Source organism: Euleptes europaea, chromosome 2 (genome assembly GCF_029931775.1).
Source record: "Euleptes europaea isolate rEulEur1 chromosome 2, rEulEur1.hap1, whole genome shotgun sequence".
In the NCBI taxonomy this organism is placed as follows: Eukaryota; Metazoa; Chordata; class Lepidosauria; order Squamata; family Sphaerodactylidae; genus Euleptes; species Euleptes europaea.
In genome coordinates this window covers 129,574,566-129,600,086 of record NC_079313.1, presented here as the reverse complement: position 1 = coordinate 129,600,086, position 25,521 = coordinate 129,574,566, and the positions used below count along the sequence as shown (strand labels likewise).

Below are 25,521 nucleotides of genomic sequence, written 5' to 3'. Positions count from 1 at the left end.
TATAGAGGAGGGTGCAGAGTTGTTTTCTGTTGCCCCAGAAGGTTGGACCAGAACCAATGGGTTGAAATTAAATTTTAAAAGTTTCTGTCTAGACAGTGGGAAGAATTTTCTAACAGTTAGAGCGGTTCCTCAGTGGAACAGGCTTCCTCGGGAAGTGGTAAGCTCTCATTCCCTGGAGGTTTTTAAGCAGAGTCTGGATGGCCATCTGTCAGCAATGTTTATTCTATGACCTTAGGCAGATCATGAGAGGGAGGGCACCTTGGCCATCTTCTGGGCATGGAGTAGGGGTGTGTGTGTGTGGGGGGGGGGGGGGAGGTAGTTGTGAACTTCTTGCATTGTGCAGAGGGTTGGGCTAGATGACCCTCGTGGTCCCTTCCAACTCTATGATTCTATGCCTTAGGGCACAACTTGGGGAGTCCCTGATACAATGAACATTGATCAGCTTACTGAGGGGCCCTGGAACTCCAGAGTATTTCAGTTTCATTGCTTGCCTGAAAGGTTCACACCCTTCCCGTCCCCACTCTGGACGTCGCTGGAGTTCGCCTCACAGCACCGGACCCCCTTCCGCCACGAAACCCTCCTCGGAAGCTACGGCCCCGGAGAAACCGGCCAGACACGCCAAATGTCTCTGTGTTCAGCTTCCGCTCTTCAGCCCATGTTGTACGCCTGGAACTAAGCAAGATGAGATCAGGTACGCTACCGTGGATGTGTTCAAACCTCCCCCCTCCCAGTTGTAACCTTTTGTCCCAGAGGAGAGGGATCTGCTGTAAGGCTGCAGCAGATAAACATTCTTTTTTGTATCATATACAAAATGCCTGCCCTTATTTCAAACTCTCTGTAATCTACGAGACGCAGGTCTGTATTCTTGCAAACCATCTTTGGAATGGCCTTACAACAGAGATTTCCAAACTGCTCAGTGAAATATCTCCTAGTGCTCCATGAAGATTGAAAAGAAAAACACTACTGTCTATCAGTTTAGTACATAGGTGCTAGGTGAAAATTAGTGCTCCGTGACAAATTTATCTCCTGAAAAGTGCTCCATGACTCAAAAAGTTTGGGAAACTCTGGTTTAGGAAGCCATTCATATGTCTGCCTGAAGAACTAGGTGGGAGGGTGGAGGTTCTGACTGTTTCTAAATCCTAATGCTGAAAAAGGTCGAGAGACAAGACCAAGGCCAAAGATTCAAGATCACCTGGATTTCAGTTCAGATGAGATGTTGTCGAAGAACGACTTTGATTTGTCGTAATAGCAGTTAGGTCCGAGGAGGTCTTCATCTGCGTTGCCATCGCAATTCTCGGCAGCCACAGTAGGTTCACCCTTCTCTTCTCCTGTCTCAACTTTGTCATCTGAAAGAAAGAAAAAAAGGATGCAGCGATTACTTTTCCAACTGGAGACTCGTTTCATCTGCTCCAAAAAGACTGAGCCGGCATCCCCCTTGTAAGACAGAAAACAGAAGCCACAGACCTTTAAAGTTAAGTTTCTTCTTGAATTCCTTATCCAGCTCCTCCCGGTTGAACTGCGCATTTGCACTTTCAAAGTCAAAGTCACCTTCAAACTTGATTGTATTCTCCTTGACGGCAGCTGGCCGGTTTTGCCCCCTGGAACGATTCCTGGTTCGTCTATTCCCTGAAGAGGAAGAAGAGTTAACACATACACACAAGTTTGTTTGTTTTAGGATTGTGGCCCTAAATGAGCCAAGACTACACTCAAAGAGTTCCTTGCATCTAAGCAAGGTAATTAAGCGGTCCTTCTTAAAAGTTGTTTTTCCTCCATTGCAGAGGTCGTCCTAGCAAACTCTCTGCTCTGGCACTTCTGACACTAAAGCCTTTGAATTCCAGAATGGTACTGGATCATGAAACCCTGTACATGAAACTCATGTACTAGAAGCGACATCCATAAGTATATTATAGGCTTTGTTAAACTGGTTGGGTGGGGGCCTCTCAAGTAACAATCCCCCCGGCTGTGTGTGTGTGTGTGTGGGGGGGTTGAATTCTTCTGTATTATGGCATTGCTGCCTGCAGCTGTCCTTTACGGAAAAGCCTTAAGTTACCCCCACAAAGTTTCCAAACAGTTAACTGCAACAGTCATTCCCTCAAAATCCACTGAAACAAGTCCTGTCCATCCTCAAGACCACTGATCTCACTGCTGTATGTATCATTATGAGGTGCTTTCAGTAATCCACAGACTTTGATTTCTCAATACAGAATGAATCATCGGGCCTCTTTTTCCTCTAGCCCTTGGTGCAACCAGGCCTGGCCACCACAATCCATGTTCTTCTGCCCAATCCCTTATGCTGCAGAAGCAACACAGGGGAAGAAAGTTCTGTACATTCTCCAAATTTAACTGTAGAAAAGAGCAAGAGTCCGGTAGCACCTTAAAGACTAACAAAATTTCTGGCAGGGTATGAGCTTTTGTTAGTCACAGCTCACTTCTTCAGGTATCTGTGTATCTTCTTCAGAAGTGTATCTGAAGAAGTGAGCTGCGATTCAGGAAAGCTCATACCCTGCCAAGAAAAGTTGTTAATCCTTTAAGGTGCTACTGGACTCTTGCTCTTTTCTACAGTTAAATTTCCATTGCTATAGAGACTAACACGGCCACCCATTGTGATCTATCTCCATGGAAGGCAACACATTTAACTGTCAGGTTAACATACCTGATCGCCTCCTCTGGGGCCTTCTATTTTCATCATTCACCTGCCCTTGCGTTTGCACAGGTGCTGGCTCAACTGTATCTAGGGCAAAACAGGAAAGTCGGTTCACTCAACCAGGTAATCACTGCACTGAATAGGTAATGGTAGAGGTAAAAGTCAAGCAGACTTCAGGACTCAAATTACTAAAAAAAAAAAGGGGGGGGGAAGCTTTTCCAAAGGGGAGGTCTGTACCAGTCGTCTTGCTGCTTTGCGGAATTGGCCGGGTGTTGCGCTGGATGACCGGGGCGACTTTGACCGGAGGAGCTTTTTTGGGATTCAAGCTGTCGACGGGACCCGTCTGAACCGCCTGTTCCACCATTGGACTTTTACGCACTGAATGAACAGATGCAAAAGCAGCGCCTGCAGGGAAAACCAAGAAGTGCTCAAAGCTACCGCGGCCCTGATTTAGAGGACCACTCTCCTGCCTTTAAGGCCAATCAGGTTCACGAGCTTTCCTGCCTCTCCCCTCCCCCGTTCTGCCTTCATACCAGAAGATTTTCTAGGGAAATAACATTTGGTTTTTATACTCCGACTGTCTCTACCCTTTTTAAGGAGACTCTAACCAGCTTACATTTATTTATTTCAATTTTTTCAAATTTGCCTTCCCTACCTCTCCCCACAACAGAAACCCTGTGAGGTACATGAGGCTGAGAGAGCTTTGAGAGAACTGTGACTAGCCCAAGGTCACCCAGCAGGCTTCATGTGGGGGAGTGGGGAATCAAACCCGGTTCTCCAGATTAGAGTCCATCGCTCTTAACCACTACACCATGAAGCATTTTGTAGGAGTTTTAGACATCTAAGGACTCAACAATCTTGGTTTTTACTGCAGTTCATAGAACAAGATCAGGCATCCTTAAATGTCAAAATCTACTGGCAAGACCTTAATTGATATTGCAGTCACATAAAATGCTTTAAGAAACCCTCCAATAGATTTGTAAGGGAAGTCTGAAAAAATCCACAACACACAATTCTAGGCAAACACATATGCTTTTTGTTAAAGCACAATAGCCTATGCTACCAAATGTACGTATTCGTGTTGGTACTGCAGTTAAAAATGCGAAAGCCTGAAAAATCAGCCTGCTCTACCCCCCCAACCCAAGGAGTTCTCAATTTCTCGCCCATTAAAAATGGGAAATGTTGAGCAGCACTGAAGAACTCCAAAGAAATATTCTCTTTTTATGACAAGGTTCCACTCAGTTTGAGACACGAAGGCTTAAAGACACTCTACAGTTAATGGTAACTCCTGGCCATAACGGACACAGATACAGTATTTAAGAAACTTTGGTTAAATGTGACCAACTGTCAACAGTTTATGTTTAATACACTACTGAAGCATTTGGTGTTTTCTTTGTAAAAATTGCCAAATATGCTGCTAGTCTTATAGCAAAGGTATGAGACCACTGCAAATATACCATCTTTTCCTTACAATGAATTGTATTTATTGTCTTTGGCTTTTATTTTTTCCTCTTCTCTCCTTTTGGCAAAAACTAAGATACATATGCAAAGCCAGCAATATGGTGCAGCACTTTACAACTTGCTGTGAAGAGGGTATATTTGCAACTTTGCTTGTACAAAACAAAGGCATTAATACCTTTAAAGTTCTAAATATGCCAAATTGGCACAATTCCATATGCTAAATTATAGATGATACATTTTATGTTGTTAAAGCAGTAAAATAAATTTAGGCTTGATAATTTCCCCCAACGTTTGTTTTTGCTGGGAAAACAAAGCAGTTTCCATGGCTTCAAATTTTCCATGAATGTTGTGCCTGTAACTCCAGTTTGGAGTCTTTCCCTACGTCCTCCAAAAAAATATTCCTGGGAGCTGTAGCTTTGTTGTGAAAAGGCTACGGATCCAAGGGTCTTTTCCATCCTCAAATAACAATATGCATGATTTGGGGCAAATCATGAGCATTAAGCTGCCTTTTAGTAATGTGCCTCTCTATCAGGATTCATCTTCTGCTTTTCCACATGTGCAAAGCCTAGTGCAAGTTCTGATGGATTTTGACCCCTCAAAGTTCTAGTTACGTTAAAGATGAAATGGATTCCTACCCATGCCACACTTCAAACCAGGCAAGTAATGATGAAAGGTAAGACAAGCGCACCCGGGCTCAGAGCAGCCTACAGTGTTCTACTGTTTATGAGCTTCCCATATATTTTGTGCCTCCAAGTTGCTCTAAACACACACACATGCACGATTACGCTGACATTGACAAAGCACACAAATGAAGCTGCTGAAGGAAAAAACAAACAAACAGAACCACCGATAATGGAATTTTCATATGGTTTGGGTAGAATTTGATCTTTCCTGGCACAAAATACAGATAGCCTCGACCAGTGTGTATCTATTTCAGATTTAAAAGCATGCTTATTTTCCTATCTCTGAACACTAGGCAACACTGTCCCAAAGCTAGTTGAGGGGCATGTTGCCTCAAGCTGCCAACTGCCACAGGTAGGGTTGTTTTATGTACACCTGGAACTGTCAGCATGACCTTTGGTGGCATGGCTTCCATGCAGTGCGTTAACCGCATGAATCTGCTCCAGGGACCCAGTATTCACATTGCAGCCACTCAACTGTAGCCTACGATACTTTCTGCTGCATCGCATCCAGCGGTTAAAGGACCTGGCATTTTAGCACCTTTAATAGCCTTCATTTTGGAAGCAGAACAAAGCCAATATAGCAAGCGCCCCGTTTCTGTAACTGTTTCAATACAGTTATCTCTTTCTTTGCTGAATGCCACAGCCCTGCTGGGCATATCTGTGGAATAATTTCTTCCTTCAGTCCACGAAGTTCAAGTTACAGATAGTAGCACAAAGTCTAGTTTGTGCTTTTCTGTAAGTGGAATTGCAACACTTTTTTAATCGTCGCTCCACAGGCAAAACATGTTGAGCAGATCACATCAGACCATGCACCACTTTGGTGAATTTGCCACATAGGTATCTTTAAAGTGTTCGTATAGCCTTATTACAGATGGCAGGATGTAAACTTGAGAAAAAAAAGTTCACCTGATCTGTCAGAAGCGCACTATGGACTTGCATAAGTTAACTGCCTGGTAAAGTAACCAAGCAATTGAGCACTCTGGGTCACATCCCCTCAGAGCAGCCCTTACATCGCTGCGTTTCCAAACTATGCCCATGGAGCTCCTTGCAGGCCGTTTTTTAAAAATACCTCTGGCTCAACGCATTTGTTTATGTGGTGGTTCAGTGGAAGATCTCCCCCATTATGTCCTGGCCTTTATACACTGAGTCCTGCGACAAGTTTCTGGCAAACATTCTTTCAGCGTCACAGTTGTCATCTGATGTTGACACGATGGTAGCCATATATTTCCCAAAGAATGGCACTGTATGGCCTGGCGGCCAAGAAAATCAGGGCGAAGCAAATCATGGCTGTTACCGCACTAGGTATTCCCAGCGATGTATTAAGAGTTTGAAACTTATAAAAAATACTGTTCGCACTTTGTTTGGCCCCTTTAGCTGTGAAGACGTCTTCCAACCATTTTTTAGCCATGGCATCCAAAAACCCTTTTAAAGCGATGTTTTTTATAAAACTCTTAATACATCGCTGGGATTACCTAGTCCGGTAATAGCCCATGAAAGGTGGTAAAGCTGGATAGAGCCGAATGGGCATATTTTAATTTTTGTATTCTTTTAATGATTCTGGTTTTGTATATTTTAACCTGTTACTATACTGTTTTAGATTGTAATGGCCTATGGCCTTATACAGTAAACGTGACTTGGGTTGCATCCAGCAGCCATTCCCTCCCATCACTGGGAGTACATTTCCATCAGTGAAGCGGGAGAAAATGTCATCAATTCCTTCCTCCCAGCACACTCCTACACTGTCCCTAGCAGTGCTGGATCTACTATGAAAGCGCTTAAGCTTAAGGGCCCCTAATCCCCGAGTGGCCCTGAAGCAACTTTTTTTAATGAGTGCATTTTCCAACAAAATCGATAGCCCTATTTTAGTAACGCTTAAAAAAACTCCATCTTAGTGATAGAATCATAAGCCAACAGGTTAAAGCACTTAATATTGACCTTAGAATATGCTCTAATACCCATTTCATATGGCCTCAAAACGTCCCTGTAATTGGTCAGATTTCAAAATTTCATCGGGTGCTTGCAGCACCCGAACCCCCAACTGCATGGGCTTGCTGAGCTCGCCAGAATCTATTCATAGTCTACATTTTGGCAGCTGGATCCTCGAATCCTTCGTTGATACACGGCTTAATAGTTCTATGGCTTGGCCTTAGGCTAGAGCCAATCGGTACCATAAAGACATCTGAATTCTCAATTCAGGCTGCAGTCATCTGACCACCCTGCTCTCTGCCATTTGGGCCTCAAGGTCCTTGCAAGGGCAGAGAGGCCCTTTGGACCTTGTTGGATGCTGCCCTATTATTGATGGTTGCGAAAGGGCCCCCATAACAGTTGAAGCTTCAGGGTCACAAAAATAAAGGTCCGCCACTGGTCCCCAGAGCTGTTCCTTTAGATCACCTGAACTCTGGGGATAGCACAGAAACTGTTCCATGAGCAATACTTCGGATCCGCTGCACTTAAGTCAAAGCATCTTAAAAGTCTCGCTCAGGTGGCAACTTGAAGGGAGAATTGGCTTGCATTCTCCAGAACTTACCTTGTGTGTGTAAATGTATTATACAGTCAGGCAGTGGTGGCAACATTTATCTCTGAATATTTGCTACAAGAAAACATTTGACGACTTCTGAACAAGTCTCAAAATAGAAATGTGAAGGCCTAGAGAGTACCAGGAAAAATTTGGAAACTGTTTTCCTCTCCCTAAAACACTCCCCCGCCCCCATAGCCTTAAACGTTTTGGAAATGTTCCATTAGTGGTCTCAAACTAATCTTAAAGTAGCTCAAAGCCTTTTTGGGGGAGGTAGAAGGTGGGCAGAAGTGGCACAACTGATTGGGACATTTATGACTACAAAGTAAACCCTTAGATAGACCTCTGATCTGAAAATGCCAAACATACAAAGGACGCACAAGCTTTTATGCTCAAAGTAAGCATACATTAACGTTCCCACAAGTCCACCTAGAGAACAAAGGCAATGCAAAGACAGAACGCTGATAGGCTTAAGCAAAAATAGCAAAGCAGCAACACGAAGCACAAGCATACAGTTCCTCAGAAGGCGATTTCATTTAATACCGTGTAAAGAGACTTCCCTCCCTTATTTCCTCCCTTATATCCTTCTCCTTCACTACTTTTATCGAATTTACAGCTGTGGCTGTTCCTTCAAGCTTTTGCACAGGGCTCTGAAGCAGGGCAACAACTGAGAAGCAGCCAGCTCAACTAGAGGTCTGACTCAGACCTGCCCAGTGCGTCTTATCTAGGGGGTGGGTTTGCCATGGACAAGAACAATATTGGCTGGCTCAGTTCTCGGAACAAGTCGCCCACAAGTAAAACTCAGTGATTCTTTCATGTATATCCTATCACCTGGCAGCCGCTACCGTGATCTCCTAGACAGGGTGGCATCTTGACCATAACTTGTTTTATGGTTTCTAGTCCTCCTCACAGTTATTCAGGCAATGTCTTCTAGAAGCTCTGAAGCTAAGATGAAGTCTTCAGGGAAGACTCCACTACTGCTCACTGCTTTCTCCGTGGCTTCTAGTTTCCCTCCATTTCTCCTACGCTATAGTTTTATTCCTTTTCATCAGTACTGCATGATTATAAGCAACGTCCAGAACTCAAGTCTCTTCTTCATCCACTGGTCCAATACCTGGAGTCGGAGGTTTCAGAAACAGAACACTGAAGCAATCCTTGCCAATGTTACTCTGTTCGGGAGCAAGAGAGGGGTTAAGACAACATGTTTTGCAAACACCATGCAGTCCTTCAAAATACTTGGAATCCTCAAGCTGCTGTTACCCTTAGAAGACAGCAGGTGCGGCTCTGAAGACAAGTCAGGCTCTGAAACTGGCTGAGGAGACGAGGAAGTGCTAGGGCTGGAAGCGGCCGCTGACGCTGGAGGGCTTACCAATTTCTCTAGAAAGATAGATGGGAGAAAGACAAAGCAAAGAGGGATACCAGTAAGACACAAGGCTGTATGGACATCCAGATAGATTGGGGGAAAAGAGAGAGGTGTTGTTTAAGAGCTGGTGTTTTTATATAACTTTGAGACGCTGGAGAATTTTACCTGGAACAAGGAAAGCCTTTGTTGAGTCACTATTAGAAGAATGTTCTGCACTAGGCTCAGTTGTGGAAAGTACTGTAAAGTCGCAGCCGACTTATAGGCCATTTATGCAGGGTCAATTTTGAGGCTCGCTCAAAGCTCTTTTTTTTTATAGAATGGAGAGAGAAAGTGTGGTTATATATGAGGATGGCCAGATTAACGGAAATTCTGCATGGAAATGATTTTGAAGAATTTAAGTTAACATGGTTTAAGGCCACCTCATATTGGGATAAGTTGGCAAAAATGGATTTTACTTTGTTATTTAGTGAGTTATAGAAAATTATTTTTTAAGTAATATTAGAATTTAGATAATTAATAAATAAAGCTACCGGACACTTCTATGGAAGTCATGGTGATGGGTCACTTTTGGTGGGTGGGGGGAAAGGGTATTTTCTTTTGATGAATGTATTAAAAAATGAAATGTATTCAATATGTTATGTGAATATCCTTTTATAGCTATATAAATACTGTATTTTCTGGCGTATAAGACTACTTTTTAACCCAGGGCAGCCAGGGAATAGCTTGTTGCTGGGCAGAATATCCCTGTATGTCTGTGTGCTAAGGAAGTGGGTTAAGAGTCATGGAGAGTCAGAGTGAACTATAAACATTGATAGGAGAAACTGGATAGAACTGAACTGTACTGCGCCGCCTCTATGTCTGGAGTGCTATCAGCCTACCCTGAATGTTGATGGGTTGTCATATCTTGAATTTGGATAAATATCCCTTCCTCAGTATGATCGGGGCTCAGAGATTTTTACTCGGTAGAGTGCTCTGGGTCGCAGCTGCCAGAATAAACTGTTTTCTTGAATATCGATCTGCAGGTCTCTCTCTCCCCCCACGAACCCCCGTTTTGCCGTATCATTTCTGGACTGGAGAATCTCCCTGGGGAGCCGCCTCCGCTCTGTCCATGTCCCCGGGGGTTGAGCCGCCCCAGGAGGACCGGTGGTGGCCGCGGGGTTGGGGCGCAGTCCCGAGGGCTGGCCCCAGGCCGCGGACTCGGGTTGGGCCACTCCAGGAGGTCTGGGGGCGGCCGCGGGGTTGGGGCGCAGTCCTGAGGGCCGACCCTAGGCCACGGACTCGGGACAATCCCAATCTCTAAATTTTAACTGTAAAAATGGGGGGTCGTCTTATACGCCCAGTCGTCTTGTACGCCGGAAAATACGGTATATTCTTTTTTTCTTTTTTTTTCTTTTTTTGTATTGTAAAATTCAATAAAAAAATTATATATATATAAAAAAGTTTTTTTTAATGCAACCTTTAAAATGCCTATTCACGGTCCCGACACAGCCTGCTCCTTCGTTCCTTCCATTAGCAACCGCCGTTTGCATAGCTAATGTGTGGCTGTGATTTTGCACGATACCTTGAGGGGATTCTTCAAGGCGGGGCCGGAGCAAGCACAAAAGGTTATGTTAAAGGAGCTCTTTAGAAATGCAAAGCAAGTATGCGCCGGCTTCGCAGTCACTTCCTGATGGTTCAGCGTGACAAACTTCCAAAAAATACGCTGGGCACTTCAGCCTGGATCGTGCTGCTAATTACCAAGCATAAATGGTCATAAAGACCCTACAGGTTTTCAAGGCAGAAGACGAACAGAAGTTTGCCATTGCCTGCCTCTGCACGGCAACCCTGGACTTCCTTGCTGGTCTCCCATCCAAATATTAACCAGGGCCGACCCTCCTTAGCTTCCAAGATCAAGCTAGCCTGGGCCATCCAAGTCAGGGCACTGGCTCAACAGCCAATGTTAAAAGACACTTTAGCAAACAAACCTGAACAAAAAAATAATTAAAGGGAGTTCAACACACCCACAGACAGTAAGATTTGTCCCCCTTTCCAAATTACGACAATCACCAACTTAGCAATAAATAACTTTCTGCAGCCAGATGAAGACTTCTAATGTGTACCATGTGGGGCATGTAGTACAATTCTTCTAATTCACACTAAGGTTCTGAAGCCAATCACCCCCATTCCTTTTTCACAGACGAAGAGCTAAGGAGACCACACACCGAGTTTATGATGGAACTGGAATTAGCACCATCGTCCCATTTCCAACCTCCACAATCTTTCTCGCACACCCTGAGCAGCCTCTCTAAAGACCAAGTACTCTTTACAAACTTCTGTTCATAAAACTTGCTTATACCCTATCAACAGCTCAAGGAGATTTTCTATGTCATTTAACAAGCAAAAAACAAAAAAGCAACCCTTAATTCTGACAAGGTGCTGGCTGCTATGAAACCCAGCATTAACCACCATGAAATCTTGCATACTTTGCACCTAGCGCTCTCCAGAATGGCCAGGCAGCAGGTGCATGATCACATTACAGAATGCTTCCGAAAGAGAGAATAGAGAATTCCTGCGCATCAAGTCAGGGAGAACACTCGGCCAGGGCCTTTCCCTGACTTTAACACATGAAGCTGTCTTATACTGAACCAGACCCTTGGTCTATCAAAGTCAGTACTGTCTACTCAGACCGGCAGCGGCTCTCCAGGATCTCAGGCAGAGGTCTTTCACATCACCGACTTGCCTAGTCCCTTTAACCGGAGATGCCGGGGATTGAACCTGGGACCTTCTGCCTGCCAAGCAGATACTCTACCTCTGAGCCACAGTCCCTCCCCTAAGAATACATGAACACATGAAGCTGCCTTATAATGAACCAGACCCTCAGTTCATCAGTCAGTACTGTCTACTCAGACCGGCAGCGGCTCTCCAGGGTCTCAGGCAGAGGTCTTTCACATCACCGACTTGCTTAGTCCCTTTAACCGGAGATGCCGGGGATTGAACCTGGGACCTTCTGCATGCCAAGCAGAGGCTCTACCACTGAGCCACAGCCCCTCCCCAACTTCTGGTTTCTACATGGAAGGAAGTTTTTGTAGTACAGAGGAGCGTTGCATTTGAGCTGCGACCTGCCGTCGGAAAGCCACATCCCAGACACAAGCTGTCCATTTCAGCCAGAGCAAGGCCCATGTCACTCACCTAGACCGAGGGAAGCTGCATACTGCTGGCTGATTAAAGAGCTGGCGGCAAGCTGGCTGTAGGGAGGCATGCCTCGGAAGGGACTGTAAGGCACGTGCGGCTGGAAGGAGGATGCTGAGGCAGAGCTCAAGGAAGACTGCAAGGCAAGAGAGCGCCATTAGCCCAAGTCTTGAGGAGTTGCTCTTATGCCCTTCCCCATTCCACCAACCCAGCCAGGCCATTTTAACATGTAGCAGACGTTAAAAAATGCTAGTTGGTTTAGTTCAAGTACTTATACCCAGCAACCCTCTATCTTATGGATTCCCAATGCAAATTCCATCATTCAAGTAACACAGAAAGACCAATAGGAGATGATCAATGAGGATCATTGTAATGCATAATTATAGTATGGGGAGACTTGTCTTAGCAGTAGTGTGTGCAAAAAGGATCTTGGGGACTTAATAGACCAAACACGGAACATGAGTCAGCAGTGTGATGCAGTAGCTAAAAAGGCAAATACGATCTTGGGCTGTATCAACAGATCACGCGAAGTGATGGTATCGCTTTACTCTGCTCTAGACCTCAGCTAGAGTACTGTGTTCCGTTCTGGGCACCACAATTTAAGAAAGATGGAGACAAGCTGGAATGTGTCCAGAGGAGGGCAACAAAGATGGTGAGGGGTCTGGAAACCAAGTCCTATGAGAAAAGGTTGAAGGAGCTGGGTATGTTTAGCCTGAAGAGGAGAAGACTGAGGGGGAATATGATAACCATCTTCAAGTACTTGAAGGGCTTTCATATAGAGGATGGTGCCAAGTTGTTTTCTGTTGCCCTAGAAGGTCGGACCAGAACCAACGGGTTGAAATTAAATCCAAAGAGTTTCCGTCTAGACATTAGGAAGAATTTTCTAACAGTTAGAGCGGTTCCTCAGTGGAACAGACTTCCTCGGGAGGTGATAAGCGTTCCTTCCCTGGCCATTTGTTAGCAATGCTGATTCTATGACCTTAGGCAGATGATGAAAGAGAGGGCATCTTGGCCATCTTCTGGGAGAGGAGTAGGAGTCACTGGGTGTGTGTGTGTGGGGGAGGTAGTTGTGAATTTCCTGCATTGTGCAGGGGGTTGGACTAGATGACCCTGGTGGTTCCTTCTAACGCAACGATTCTATGACCCAGTGGCCATCTGTTGGCCATCCTATCTCTTAAATGGCCTGCCTGGCATCAACCAAAGACTGGACCTTTCCCATTGTGGCTCCAGCCTGTGGAATGAGCTTCTTGAAAAGGTGGGGAGACCCTCATAAGAGGTCTCCAGGAGGGCTACAAGGCCTGCTTGTTTGCCAGGGTTTTTGAGGGGATTTGATATTTTATTTTGGTTTTAACTGGGAACTTTTTTAAAGCTCCAACTGTAAGCCACCTTGAACCACGAGGAAAAGCAGAGTATCAATGTTTTAATAGACAAATGGTAAAAAATAAAGAGAACAGACGGAAGTGTCAACACAAGAGAAATGGGAAAAGAGAAGTGTCTGTGTGGTGCCTGGAGATCAGCAAGCTCAGTGTAGGTCAAGCCCTTCTGTTTTTACCCTGCTCTCCCTCCTGCCATGGGGAGGGAGTTCTTTGGCTGAGACACCCCAATAAGAAGACCCTCTTCTCAGGTGCTCAGCCACCTTCATCCTAAAGGTGAAAGCACTCAGAGCTGGGCCCCCAAAATTGACCTGACTTGCAGAGCAGACTCAGATGAGAGAAAACGGACCCTTAGGTATCCAAGCCTGAGACCACTTAGGGTTTCATGGGTAGCCAGCAGCCCTTCTGAATTGTGTCCGGATGTGAATTGGTCAACAGTGTGAAGCCTTCAAAACTGGCCAGGAGCTCCCTGCACTTCACAGCAGCAAGAGTCTGTGCTGCTGTGTTCTGTACTAACTGCAGCTTCTGAACAGTTTTCGGAGGCAGTCCCATATAGAAGTGCATTGCGGCAATATTCTCTCCAGAATTAGAGGAGCAGGCCTATTGCATTAGGTGCTGCGGAACACAGGCAGGATATCTTGTTTGTGGGCTTCCATGTGGCAACTGGTTGGCCATTGTGTGAACAGACTTAAGTTGGGGAGGGCAGAGTAGGAGCTTAATAAAACAATAAATAATACACTGCTGAACTTTATGGGTCTGATCCAGCATGGCTTTTCTTATGTTCAATACAACCTGGATGTGATCAGAGCACTGGTAACTGTAGTTAGCTGCCCCTCGGACACCCACTGAAGTTGGCTACGTGCCCCATGGAGGTGCCAGTCTCCTCTCTGCAGGCACAGGTCTACAGCAAGCCTGTTCTTTACGGGGGAGTGCAATAATTCCTCAACTGGCTGTACTACTGACCAACAGCCCTTCAGTTTTATTTGGACAGGGTTTCCTGGCCCTTTCCCAGGATTTCCACCGTCTCTGCTAGAAGACAGCAGAATTGTGCGTCGGCATATCAATGCAGCTCCAGTCCTCTAGATGACCTCTCCCCGTGATTTATCACGTAGATGAGTACAGAATTGACAGGAGGCAGAGCTCCGCAGGATCTGACAGGAAATGTGCCACACAGCTACAGAGCGATTCCCAGCACCACTTTTCGAAACTGGCTGGTCAGATGGGACTGACGCTACTACAGTACAGTGCCCACAACAGCCATCTTGGCCAGCGGCTCCAAAAGAACACTACGATGGATGGCATCAAAAGCCACCAAGAAGTCATGGAGAACCAACAGGCCCTCGCTCTGCCAGCCAAGGCTGCAAAGCCAGACCCACATGGATGCTGTTAGCTCCAGAACTTCAATATTGAATAGGCAAGTACATATGCCAGCAGCTACACTGGCATACAAAAAACAAGAGTTCAAATCAACTGTTTCTACTCATGTAGAAATGTTACTACTAATGTAGTAATGGCCAGAAATCAGATTAAGACTAAAGAACTGTGTAACAGGTCTATATGTCTTATGTACATTTCAGCAGCAAAAGAATGCTCTTGCTAAAGGGCAGAACGTAATTGAGTCTCCACACTGACTTCCAGTGTTAATGCCAGTCTTTCCCCATATGTACTGGACATAGAAACATAGAACTGGAAAGGTCCACCAGGGTCACCTAGTCCAACCCCCTGCACAATGCAGGAAATTCACAACTACCTCCCCCCCACACCCCCATGACCCCTACTTCATGTCCAGAAGATGGCCAAGGTACCTTCCCTCTCATGACCTGCGTAAGGTCATATCTGAGGCCAACGAAAGGCTGGGTAGGAAGAAGCAGAGCTGGGGGGGTTATAACCCACTTTTCTCTACCTTTTAAGGAGAATAAATCTAGTTTACAATCTCCTTCCCTGCCCTTCCCAGACACCTTGTGAGGTAGGTGGGGCTGAGAGTTCTGAGAGAACCGTGACTCCATGGATGATGCGTCTATGGAAGGTGATTATGCATTGGTAACTCATTAAGAGAACAAAACAGCATAGCCTAAGATAAAAGCATTATATAAGGATCTGAGGAATTCTATGTATGTACCAATATATCCTATTAAGATCCTGCTCAGAAAGAAGTTTGAGAATGTTCTGAAGAAGTTAACACCTATGAAACAAGTGAAACCTAGGAGCTTGTTAACAACACAGAATTTGGCTGCTACATGAAGGAGACAACTTACAGCATATAATATATGAAGAAGCACTGTATAAAAGAATTGTTTTGTACTCAGTCTGCATTATAAGGTGTCATTTTGTAATTTGCATTAAAATGTAATATGTACCTTGGCTACCATTGAATTCATATTTATATACAAATACATTGTGAGTCTTGAATATAAGTTCAAACCGATAGTTGGGTACTATTTTATTTTTTGTTGGTCTTGTACATTGAGTACCTGACTCCCCCTTTTCATTATTATTCAGCTTTGCTCTTCACCACTATGCCACGCTAGGAAATACAGAGATTCAGAGAGCTGCTTTTAAGCACACCAAATGAGCATACCCAGTGGAGTTCTGACGCTGATCTGCGCGGGATCACAAGGGGCTTGTGAAAGCCCTGTTAAGTTTCAAAAGCAGCTGGCGACATGGTAAGGGAGTAGATTACTGTCTGAGAAACACAATCAGTAAGACCCCCTCAGGCATACAGAACAAGTTGTGCCACCCACCAGATCCCAGCTGTAGTTTGGCACATGAGTCAGGCAGCTGTTGAAAAGGGCAAGGAATTTTCAGAGATGCCGAATTTGGCTCCCCACAAAGCCTGATATTTAAGACGGAAGGGATAGGCAGATGTTGCTGTCAGGAACCAGGACAGGAACCAGATCTACCCAACTGTATCAATTCATTTCTTTGTATAGTTTAAAGACGAAAGTGGCGGATGTCTCTATCCTCAAGGTACAGCCAGGATTACCAGCATGCATTCATGCCGGCTATCAAGACTGCACTCCCCCCCAACCCCAGGTAGTTCCCTTGCTCATGCTAGACTTTCACAGAAGGCATTCTGCAGAAGTCCACCAAGAAGAAGCATCTTTGTACCAGAAACAGCAGCACTGTGTGCCAAAAAAGGGAAGGCTGCCCGGTGCTAGCAAGCAGCGTGTGGATTTATAGAGCCCCACTTCTAACTAGAGAGCTATAAAAACCAACTACTGCTTCTAATTAATAATGAAGTCATCCTGGGCTAAATTGGAGTAACAAACTATCCAAGACAAACTGTGGACTTTTATCCCCAAGAATATTTAGAGCAGAGGCTTTAAACATACAGCCCGGGGGTCAGATTCGGACCCTTGAGAGCTCTTATCCGGCCCACGAGCCAACCGAGGCAGCCACTCCCCCCCCATCCCAATCTGGGCTGGCGAGGCATGGCCCGACCAAGTGACATTTATGTTATATCCATTCCTCTTAACAATGAGTTTGACACCCCCGATTTAGGGCCCGTTGTCATCTTGCTGGAAGCTCTTGAAGAGATGCAGCGAGTTCACCTTGCGTGATAAAATTGCTGCTGGCGCTCCAGGTGGGAAAGTCACTTACTTGGACAATAGCAGGATCCTGAGGCAGATTATGCTGCGCCTTCGGAGGCTCACATACAGTGATATCCTTGATGTCACTGCCGCGGAAGATGATGTATTCGTAAACTTCCTCCCTTGGGGGGGCAGGACGATCCGTGGGGCGATCTTCAGTTCCGAAGGAGCGCACTTAGCATGTGAAGAGAAAAACCAGATTTTAGTACTTGACATAACAAGTATCATACTGCCTTTATGTAAGTGGCCTGCTTAGGAAATGACCAGACTCCTTCCTCTTTGAAATAGGCCAGTCTCTGGTCTCAAAATGGGCTAGACCTGCCTTTTAGAAGAAGCTGGGATCACTAGCCAGCCAGACCACTGCATCCGACTGCACTAAGTAATTTTACCAAGCTTACTGGTGCTGCAGGCTCTCTTTTCTCCTCCTATTGCACTATACATCTTTGGGGCACGTGGACAAGGCACCTATTCAATGCAGAGCCATCAACGGCCGTAGTTCTCGATGATGAGTTCCATTACAGAAAAGGAGAGCAGCAGCCAACCCTAAAAGGTAAACTCAGGAGTGCGGCTGCTAGCAGAAAGGGAAGGATCGGAGCCAAGGCTCAATACACTTTGCAGAACTAGGAGTCAAGCTTTGTCCATAACTGTCTCATACAAGCAGATTCACTGCTCAGGACAGTCACCAGACTTGCATGATTACAGTACCTTGACTTGGGCAGCGAGACTGCAAGCAGGGGGTGACAATGAAGGTAGGCAAATAGTCACGAAAAGGAGAAAAACTAGGGCAAGGCTGAGTCTTTCCAAGCTCCAGCCACAGGTTTGGTATAAACTCAGGCCCCACAACATCTAGAACACATCTGACTGATATGAACACTGAAGATCTTCCTCCTTACTGAACATGTTCTCAAGACAGGTGTTTGGTAGCATTGCCTGCAACCCCTTCTTCTAGCCTCAGCTCCCATGGGACACTGGCCTCTCTGCACTTAGAAACAGAAGGCAGTCACACCTACAGACACCCTGCTTGGTACTGACCAAGGTCTGAGAAGGAGGGTTGTCCTCTGCATGGTAGGCGGCTTTTGGAGAACCACCACAAGGCCATTTGGATGGTCTATGCCAAACCAGCAGCGACAGCTGGACAATTGCTTGTGAGTGGTAGAGCCCTCTCCTTAAGTCAATGCCTCCGTCGCTGTTCACATTGGAGATAAAATGTTTGCGTCTATTTATGCAGAACTGAAGAGTCACCAATGAATAATCTTTGCTGTGTCAAAATTTAAGGGGTTTTGGCAAAAAGGTAGGGAAGAACCAGTATAATGCAGTGGCTGTAATACTTCCAATTTCCCCCAAAATGTCAGTATCTGAAACTTCTACTTTCTTATCCAGCCTTCCTGCTTTAAGAGCACAGTACATCATTCATAACCTAGTTAGCCTATAAAACTATCTGGCACATTTATGAAATTTTAAAAGGACAAATACCTTAGCTTTGCGCCAATTAAACTGTAACATACCCAGTTATCTGAGGAAGAACACTAAAAATTGCTTGGCACATGAATACTTATTTAACATTTGTTTAAAGTTTAACCATCAGTAGGAGAGTATTAAGTTATGGAATGATGAAGATACGGGTATCATGACGTTCACATCTTAGCATATTGTAGTTCTCCACTGGAGACCCTTCCTTACAAGAATCATCATTAGGTTAGAGCTGGGCAACTACATGTCATCCATTATTTATTAGCTTTATTTATATCCTACCTTTCTCCCCAATGGGGAAAGCAAAGTGGCTTGCATTGTTTTCCTCTCCTCCATTTTATCTTCACAACAACCCTGTGGGGTAGGTTAGGCTGAGAATGTGTGACTTGGATCAAGGTCACCCAGCAAACTCCCATGTCAGAGTAGGGATTTGAACCTGTGTTTGCCACACCCTAGTCGAACACGCCAACCACGACAACACACTGGTTCTAAGGAATACACATATTAGTCACTGGCCCCTGCCTGGTGGAACAGCCTCCCTAATGAGATCAGGGCCCTGTGGGACCTTCAGAAGTTCCGCAGGGCCTGCAAGGAGGAGCTATTCCGCTAGGCTTATGGTTGAGGCCAGCAACGGTTCTCGTTATAATTACTGGCCTCGCTAGTCCTTTCCCCGCTGCTGAGCACCACCTTCTATACCACCTTAGGGTGTGGTTACATTAACTTTATTACAAATTTCTGTCTCTGGAGTTTTGGCGCTATTGAGGGGCATTATTGGGCTATTTTAAATTGTATTTTAAACTATTTTAATGGGTTATTGTTTTATTGTGTTTTCAGACTGTAAGCCGCTCTGAGCCCAACCTTCGGGTTGGGGAGAACAGGGTAGAAATGTAATAAATAAATAAATAATTTCACACAGAAGCTGAAGATATCAGTATGCTTCCTTTGCTACTACAACAGCATTAGAAGCTTCAGCCAAGTCCTTCCTAATCCACCTTAGCTACTCACTCCCATTTACGTGTGAGTAGCAGACCCCTCCTCTTAGGTGAAAAAGACTGTCACCATCCACACTGGAGACAAAAAGGGCAAGAGTCCAGTAGCACCTTAAAGACTAACAAAAATATTTTCTGGTAGGGTATGAGCTTTCGTGAGCCACAGCTCACTTCTTCAGAAGAAGTGAGCTGTGGCTCACGAAAACTCATACCCTACCAGAAAATATTTTTGTTAGTCTTTAAGGTGCTACTGGACTCTTGCCCTTTTTGACTACTGCAAACAGACTAACACGGCTACCCACTGAATTATCTTCACTGGAGACAAAGGCTTTGTATTTATGCAGAACTGAATATTCAGGTGGGGTTGTGCAGCTTCATTCTGTGTTTTGTTCAAAATAATGTCCCCGTGATTGTAATATTCCTCTGTAGCTTCTGAGGGCTCAAAAAAATTGAACAGAGAGATTGATGGCCAGAGTTCCTGAACTCTAAGGTGTAACACAACTTTCTGTTCTTGTACAGCATCAACACATAGTCACCGTATATTCACTACTTCAGAAACAGCTGTTTTGGAAACAGAACTTGAGAGATTGGAGATAAACAGTGGGCCCTTTTTATACTAGGAAAGGGGATCCGGCAATCTTAGAACACTGGGAGCAATTTACTCACAACTAGGGTGATATGAGAAAGTCTATCAAGTCCTGATGTGGATGACCCAGACTAGCCCAATCTCATCAGATCTCAGAAGCTGAGCAGGGTCTGCCCTGGTATTATTTGGATGGGAGACCACCAAGGAATACGAGGGTTGCTATGCAGAGGCAGGCAATGGCAAACCCACCTTGCTTAGCTTTGAAAACGCTATGGGATCACCATAAATCAGCTGCGATTTGATGGCAAAAAAAAAAGAGTAACTCACATTTTAGCAGAGCGCAGCAAACAAAACAATTTTATTCCTTGTAGGAAGCTACTATGAAGCAAGAGAGCACCGAGGGCCTTCTGAGGCAATATCACCAGCACAGGGGTGGGGTGGGTGGGGCTGGATTGAAGCTGCCCACAAAGTAGAGCAACTAGAGAATACACAGAGCCGTGCAGATGAATCGCTGGTTGCTGCCGTCTCCCTTCTGGGTCAGGAAACATAAGATACCAAGAACAGGCTGCACCAAACAGTTCCCTTGGCCCTCCCCGTGTGCCTCTGTTGTCTGGCTAGTGGATTTTTTGTTCTTTTTAAGAAGGCAGGATTTCAAGATTTCTCTGCCCTCGTACAGGAATCGTAACGCCGGCATATGGTTCTGCCATCTTTTCTTAATTAAGAGGCTACGTCGCTCCGTGAAGCTGGTGGAAAAACTGAAGAGCGCTTTGCAGCACCAGACGGCTCACTGTCCCCACCTCTTTGCGCGGCTAAGAAACCTAGCAATTAAACTCTCAAGACACTCTGGATTTCCAGCACTTTGTGCTTTGCAGCCAGGGCTTGCTAAGCTACTGACCACCCCTTCTGGCTCCGCGCTGCCGTACATCAAAAGCTGACTCATGAAAGCAGCAGGCTGCCGCTGAACTGAAGCACTTCTGCCCACTTACAAGACTGGCTTTATTCTTCCCCCCCTTAGCCCACAGCTCTGGCAGGTTGCAGTCAAATCGCACCTGTCAACCGTCCCCAAAGCCAGGGTACAGCCCCCCCCCCCAGCACACAAACACTTTTAACCTGAAAAAAGAAACACAGAGGCATCTTTCCCCCGCTCCTTAGCGCATGATCCCAAAACAAGGTGGCCGGTGCTAAGAAAAGCCACTGTGAGTTGACACGTGACAGACTCACCAGCCAGAGACCATTGATCAAGCACACGGTACTTGCAGTGCTTCACGGTGCCCCTTCCCCATTTACAACTGCCAGAAGGCTGCTGCAGAGGACCAAGCTCAAGAGGGAAGAGGAAAACCCTCCCAGAATTTCCACATGACCTGCTGCAATCTAGGTCACAATGATCAAAGCAAAGACCCTCCCAAGACTGCCCCAGAGCATTCTAGGTCTTATTTGTTAAGTCCAATATCACAGCTGTAGGAATCCTTCCTATCTAGGGCACTTACTGTCCTCCCCATTAGAATAAAAGCAAAAATGCCAGGAGCCATCCTCCTGGCTTTCAAAGCAACATGAACGAGAGGAACATGACCTACTTATTTCTCCCTCCCAAATTTTTAGAGTAGCGAGGTTCCCCTTTACAGGTTGAAGTATCCCTTATCCGGACTGCTTGGGACCAGAAGTGGGCTGAATTTCGGATCCTTCCGTATTTTGGAATATTTACATATACATAATGAGATATCTTTGGGATGGGACCCAAGTCTAAACATGAAATTCATTTATGTTTTATATACACCTTATACTCATAGCCTGAATGTAATTTTAAACAACAGTTTTAAATAATTTTGTGTACACTGAGCCATCAGAAAGCAAACTGGAGAGCTGCTGAGGGCCTGTGAGTAATGTCTGCATGCCGGCTAAAAAGGTCTGGTTTTCGGGTCAGTTCAGACATCGGATGCCCAGATAAGGGATACTCAACCTGTACTACTAAACCCCTTAAGATGAAAGCTGGAACAAGTGGGCATCCTTATAGTCTTGGGCTCTCAGAGGGTCGGGTTGATGGGCAAGATGCCAGACTACTCTCTTCTCTAGCTTCAACCATTTGCTAACAAGACATAGCAGGATAGACAAATGCTTCTTATCTGGCAGCATCACAGGAAAGTAAAACAAGAACAGAGAAGATGAGGTGAGATAAAGCTGAAGAGACCCTTCCTTTCCTGAAGTACATCCTCTGGCTTTTGTGCTACCCTTTCCTGGATATCCCAGCCTGAGCAACCCTTCCCCACTGTAATGAGTGAAAAGATGCAGGAGAAAACCAGAATCATTCAGAGAAGCTACAACTCTGGAATTCAACACATCTTTCCTCTGCGACAAAATCTCTATGGAATTGAAGTGGGGGGGAGAGAAGAGAGAAGGAAGTCAAATAGTGAACTGAAGACTCAGAAATCCAAGGAGGGTCCATGGCTCAGTGGTAGAGACTCTGCTTGGCATGCAGAAGGTCCCAGGTTCAATCCCCGGCATCTCCAGTTAAAGGGCCTAGGCAAAAAGGTGACGTGAAAGACAGCCTGAGACCCTGGAGAGTCGCTGCCGGTCTGAGTTGACAATACTGGCTTTGATGGACAGTGGGTCTGATTCAGTATAAGGCAGCTTCATGTGTTTGTGTGAGGAAGCAGCTAGGTGACTCTCCTGAACACTGTCTTCAGCTTTTGAGAGTCAAAGCTGTGACAAAGGGAGCTTTGACTCTCAGCAGCAGCTTGAAGTCTGAAAACCTTGTAGGTCTCTGTTGGTAAAGTGCAGTCAAGTCACACAGCTGACTTAAGCAACCCTGTAGGGTTTTCAAGGCAAGTGAGTCAGCAGAGATGGTTTGCCATTCCCTTCCTCTGCAAAGTCTTATAAGGTGCTACTGGGCTAGTTGTTGTACTGCAGACTAACAGCCTGCCCTCTGAGAACGTCTAGAGGGGGGGCACCCCCTCACCCAAAAGGCCATAAAAGCTTTTACCCAGCACCACCACTGTGACGCCTATCTGATGAATGGGAGGGTAAGAAAAAGAAGAGGTTTAACTCTTTACTCTGTCCCCACAACCACCAGATGTAAGACACTCCTTAGATGTGACAAGACAGGTGGGGGGGGAGCTCCTGAAAGCAGTGTCTGTGGGGGGGGGCAGTTGAGGGACAGGGGTCTGAGCCTTTGACCCCCCCTCCCCAAAGATACCTAACTTGGCTACTCCTCCCCCATATCTTGTCAATAGGAATAGCCATCAATGGCACGGGGCGTGTGTACAGGCCACTTACGCGTGGGGAGGTTTTGCCTTGGATTTGTCTCTCTCGAGATGGCACATTTTTTCCCCATCCGAAATTTCGAAGTTCAAAAATAAGCCCCCATTGCAGATTTTCAAGATTTCAGATGGGGAAAACGTGCATCTAAAGAGAGGCAAATCCAAGGCAAAACCTCCCCTTGTGTAAGTGGCCTATACACACACACACACACACAGAGCCAGCGCCATTGATGGCTATTCCTGTCGACAAGATATTGGAGGGGGGGAACCAAGTTAGGTATCTTTGGGGAGAGGGGGTCAAAGGTTCAGACGCCTACCCCCCTACCACTGCTTTCAGGAGCCCCCCCCACGTCTTGTCACGTCTAAGGGGAGTCTTATATCAGGAGATAATTCACAGTGGGTAGCCGTGTTAGTCTGTCTGCAGTAATAGAAAAGGGCAAGAGTCCAGCAGCACCTTAAAGACTAACAAAAATATTTTCAGATAGGGTATGAGCTTTCGTGAGCCGTGGCTCACGAAAGCTCATACCCTATCAGAAAATATTTTTGTTAGTCTTTAAGGTGCTGCTGGACTCTTGCCCTTTTCTACTACTTTATATCAGGAGAGTGTGGGGGCAGAGTAAAGAGTTAAACCTCTTTTTTGTTTCTTACCCTCCCATTCATCGGGTAGGCGTCACAGTGGCGGTGCTGGTTAAAAGCTTTGGGGGGTGGGGGGGTGGCAAAGGCTCAGCCCCCTCCCCTCCCACCGCACCCCCCCCCGCGCAGCCGCGGCTTTCAGCCCCTGGGGAAGGGCCAGGAAACCCTGTCCAAATAAAACTGAAGGGCTGTTGGCCAGTAGCACAGCCGGTTGAGGAATTATGGCACCCCCCCCCGCCCGTAAAGAACAGGCTCGCTGTAGACCTGTGCCTGTAGAGAGGAGACTGGCACCTCCATGGGGCGCCCCCCCCTCCCAGTCTGTGTATGAAAGGGAGGCTATTTACGCCGCGCGCACGCCCCCTTTCCCAGGCCCAGCTGCTTTCCGCCCTCAACACGCCCCCCCCCTTCAAGGAAAGAAAGGAGGAGGGAGAGAAGAGGGAGGCCGTGCGAAACGCGGCCCTTCCGTCCTCCTCCTCCGCCCCCCAACCCGGCGGGGCTGGGGGAGCAGCCGAGGCAGAGGTGGGCCTCGAAGGCGTCCCCCCCCCCCAGCCTTCCGCACTCTCCTCCCCGTCGTCGTCTCCCAGCGCGGCGCTTCCCCCCCCCCCCCGCACTCCAGGGCCTACCCGGGCTCGCCTCCCGAGCTAAGCCTCACGCCGCCGCCCCTCCCCTCCCTCCCTCCCTCCCTCCCTCCCGGGCGGCCCTTACCCTTGGCGAGCGCCACGGTGGAGTTGTCGGTGTCGATGGTGTAGAGGATGCCCTCGTAGCGGATCTGCGCCTTGGAGATGAGGCTGATCTTGCTGCCGATGTAGGGCGTCCCCGAACTCATGGCGGCGGCGGGGTGGGGGGGGGAGGGCAGAGGAGCCGTTGGGCCCGTTTGTGTGTGGTGGTGGGGGGAGGGGTGGGAGCGACTGAGGGAGGCGGCGGCGGCGGCTGAAGGGATTGGGGAGGGGGTCGCCGCGGCCGCTGGGAGCCGGCAGGTCAGGGCCCGGCGGCCGCGCTCCGCCTCGTCGCCGTCGCCTCCCGTCCACACGCGCCTCTTCCTCTCTCCCTCTCTCTCTCGCCTCAGGAAGAAAAGCCCCCCTCCTCTTAGCCGGCCGCTCCTTTTATAGGCCCGGGGGGGGGGGAGGGGGGCCGTGAGAGGAAAGAGACAGGGCGGGGACGGAGGGGAGGGCGGGGCCGCGCAGGCGCGCCTCGCGCCGCGCTCGCCCCAGACGGCGGCGCGCGGGGGAGGTCACGGGGAGGGAATGGCGGGGAGGCGGCGAGGGGCGGGGCCTCCCCCGAGGCGGGCTGGCGCGTGGGCGGTTGGCGGTCACGTGACGGGCCGGCCAGCCCAACCGCCGCCCCCGCCACGCGACACAAATAAGCAAGATGCCCTTCAGCGGTCGGGCTCGGAGAGCTGATTGGAGGAAAACGACGGCATGGAATGAATGAAACACGGAATGAAACATGGAATAAAAAGGAGAGCCTGGGGGGGGGGGTCTCTCGTCAGCCGTCCCCCCCCCCCACCACATTGCAACAGTAGGTCTCCTGTGCAGGGCTGGTGGTGCCAGTCCCTTTTGTGCCCTAGGCAAGGCTAACGACTTATTGCTCCTCCATCGCTAACCAATTTTCACAAACAGATGTAGAGAAAAATAAAATAAAAGCACCAAACTTTTTTTTTTAATAAAACGTTATAATTAATTATAATTAATAAAGGAAGCCACAGCCTTCCGTTTGCAAGATCTGAACAAGGCTGTCAAAGATAGGACATTTTGGAGGACTTTCATTCATAGGGTCGCCATGAGTCGGAAGC

The 25,521-nt window shown here is 47.0% G+C and overlaps 1 protein-coding gene across 1 annotated transcript; it reads right to left on the bottom strand.

Moving 5' to 3' along the window:
• Positions 1-496: 496 nt before the first annotated feature.
• LSM14B (LSM family member 14B) lies at positions 497-24,567 on the bottom strand. The gene is made up of 9 exons (XM_056844997.1): positions 24,435-24,567; positions 16,808-16,971; positions 11,835-11,970; positions 8,564-8,680; positions 2,882-3,049; positions 2,654-2,731; positions 1,465-1,626; positions 1,193-1,346; positions 497-672 (listed from the first exon to the last, which is right to left on the bottom strand). The coding sequence occupies exons 1-9, from the start codon at positions 24,553-24,555 to the stop codon at positions 501-503; spliced, it is 1,272 nt and encodes a 423-aa protein (XP_056700975.1). The 5' UTR covers positions 24,556-24,567; the 3' UTR covers positions 497-500.
• Positions 24,568-25,521: the final 954 nt, after the last annotated feature.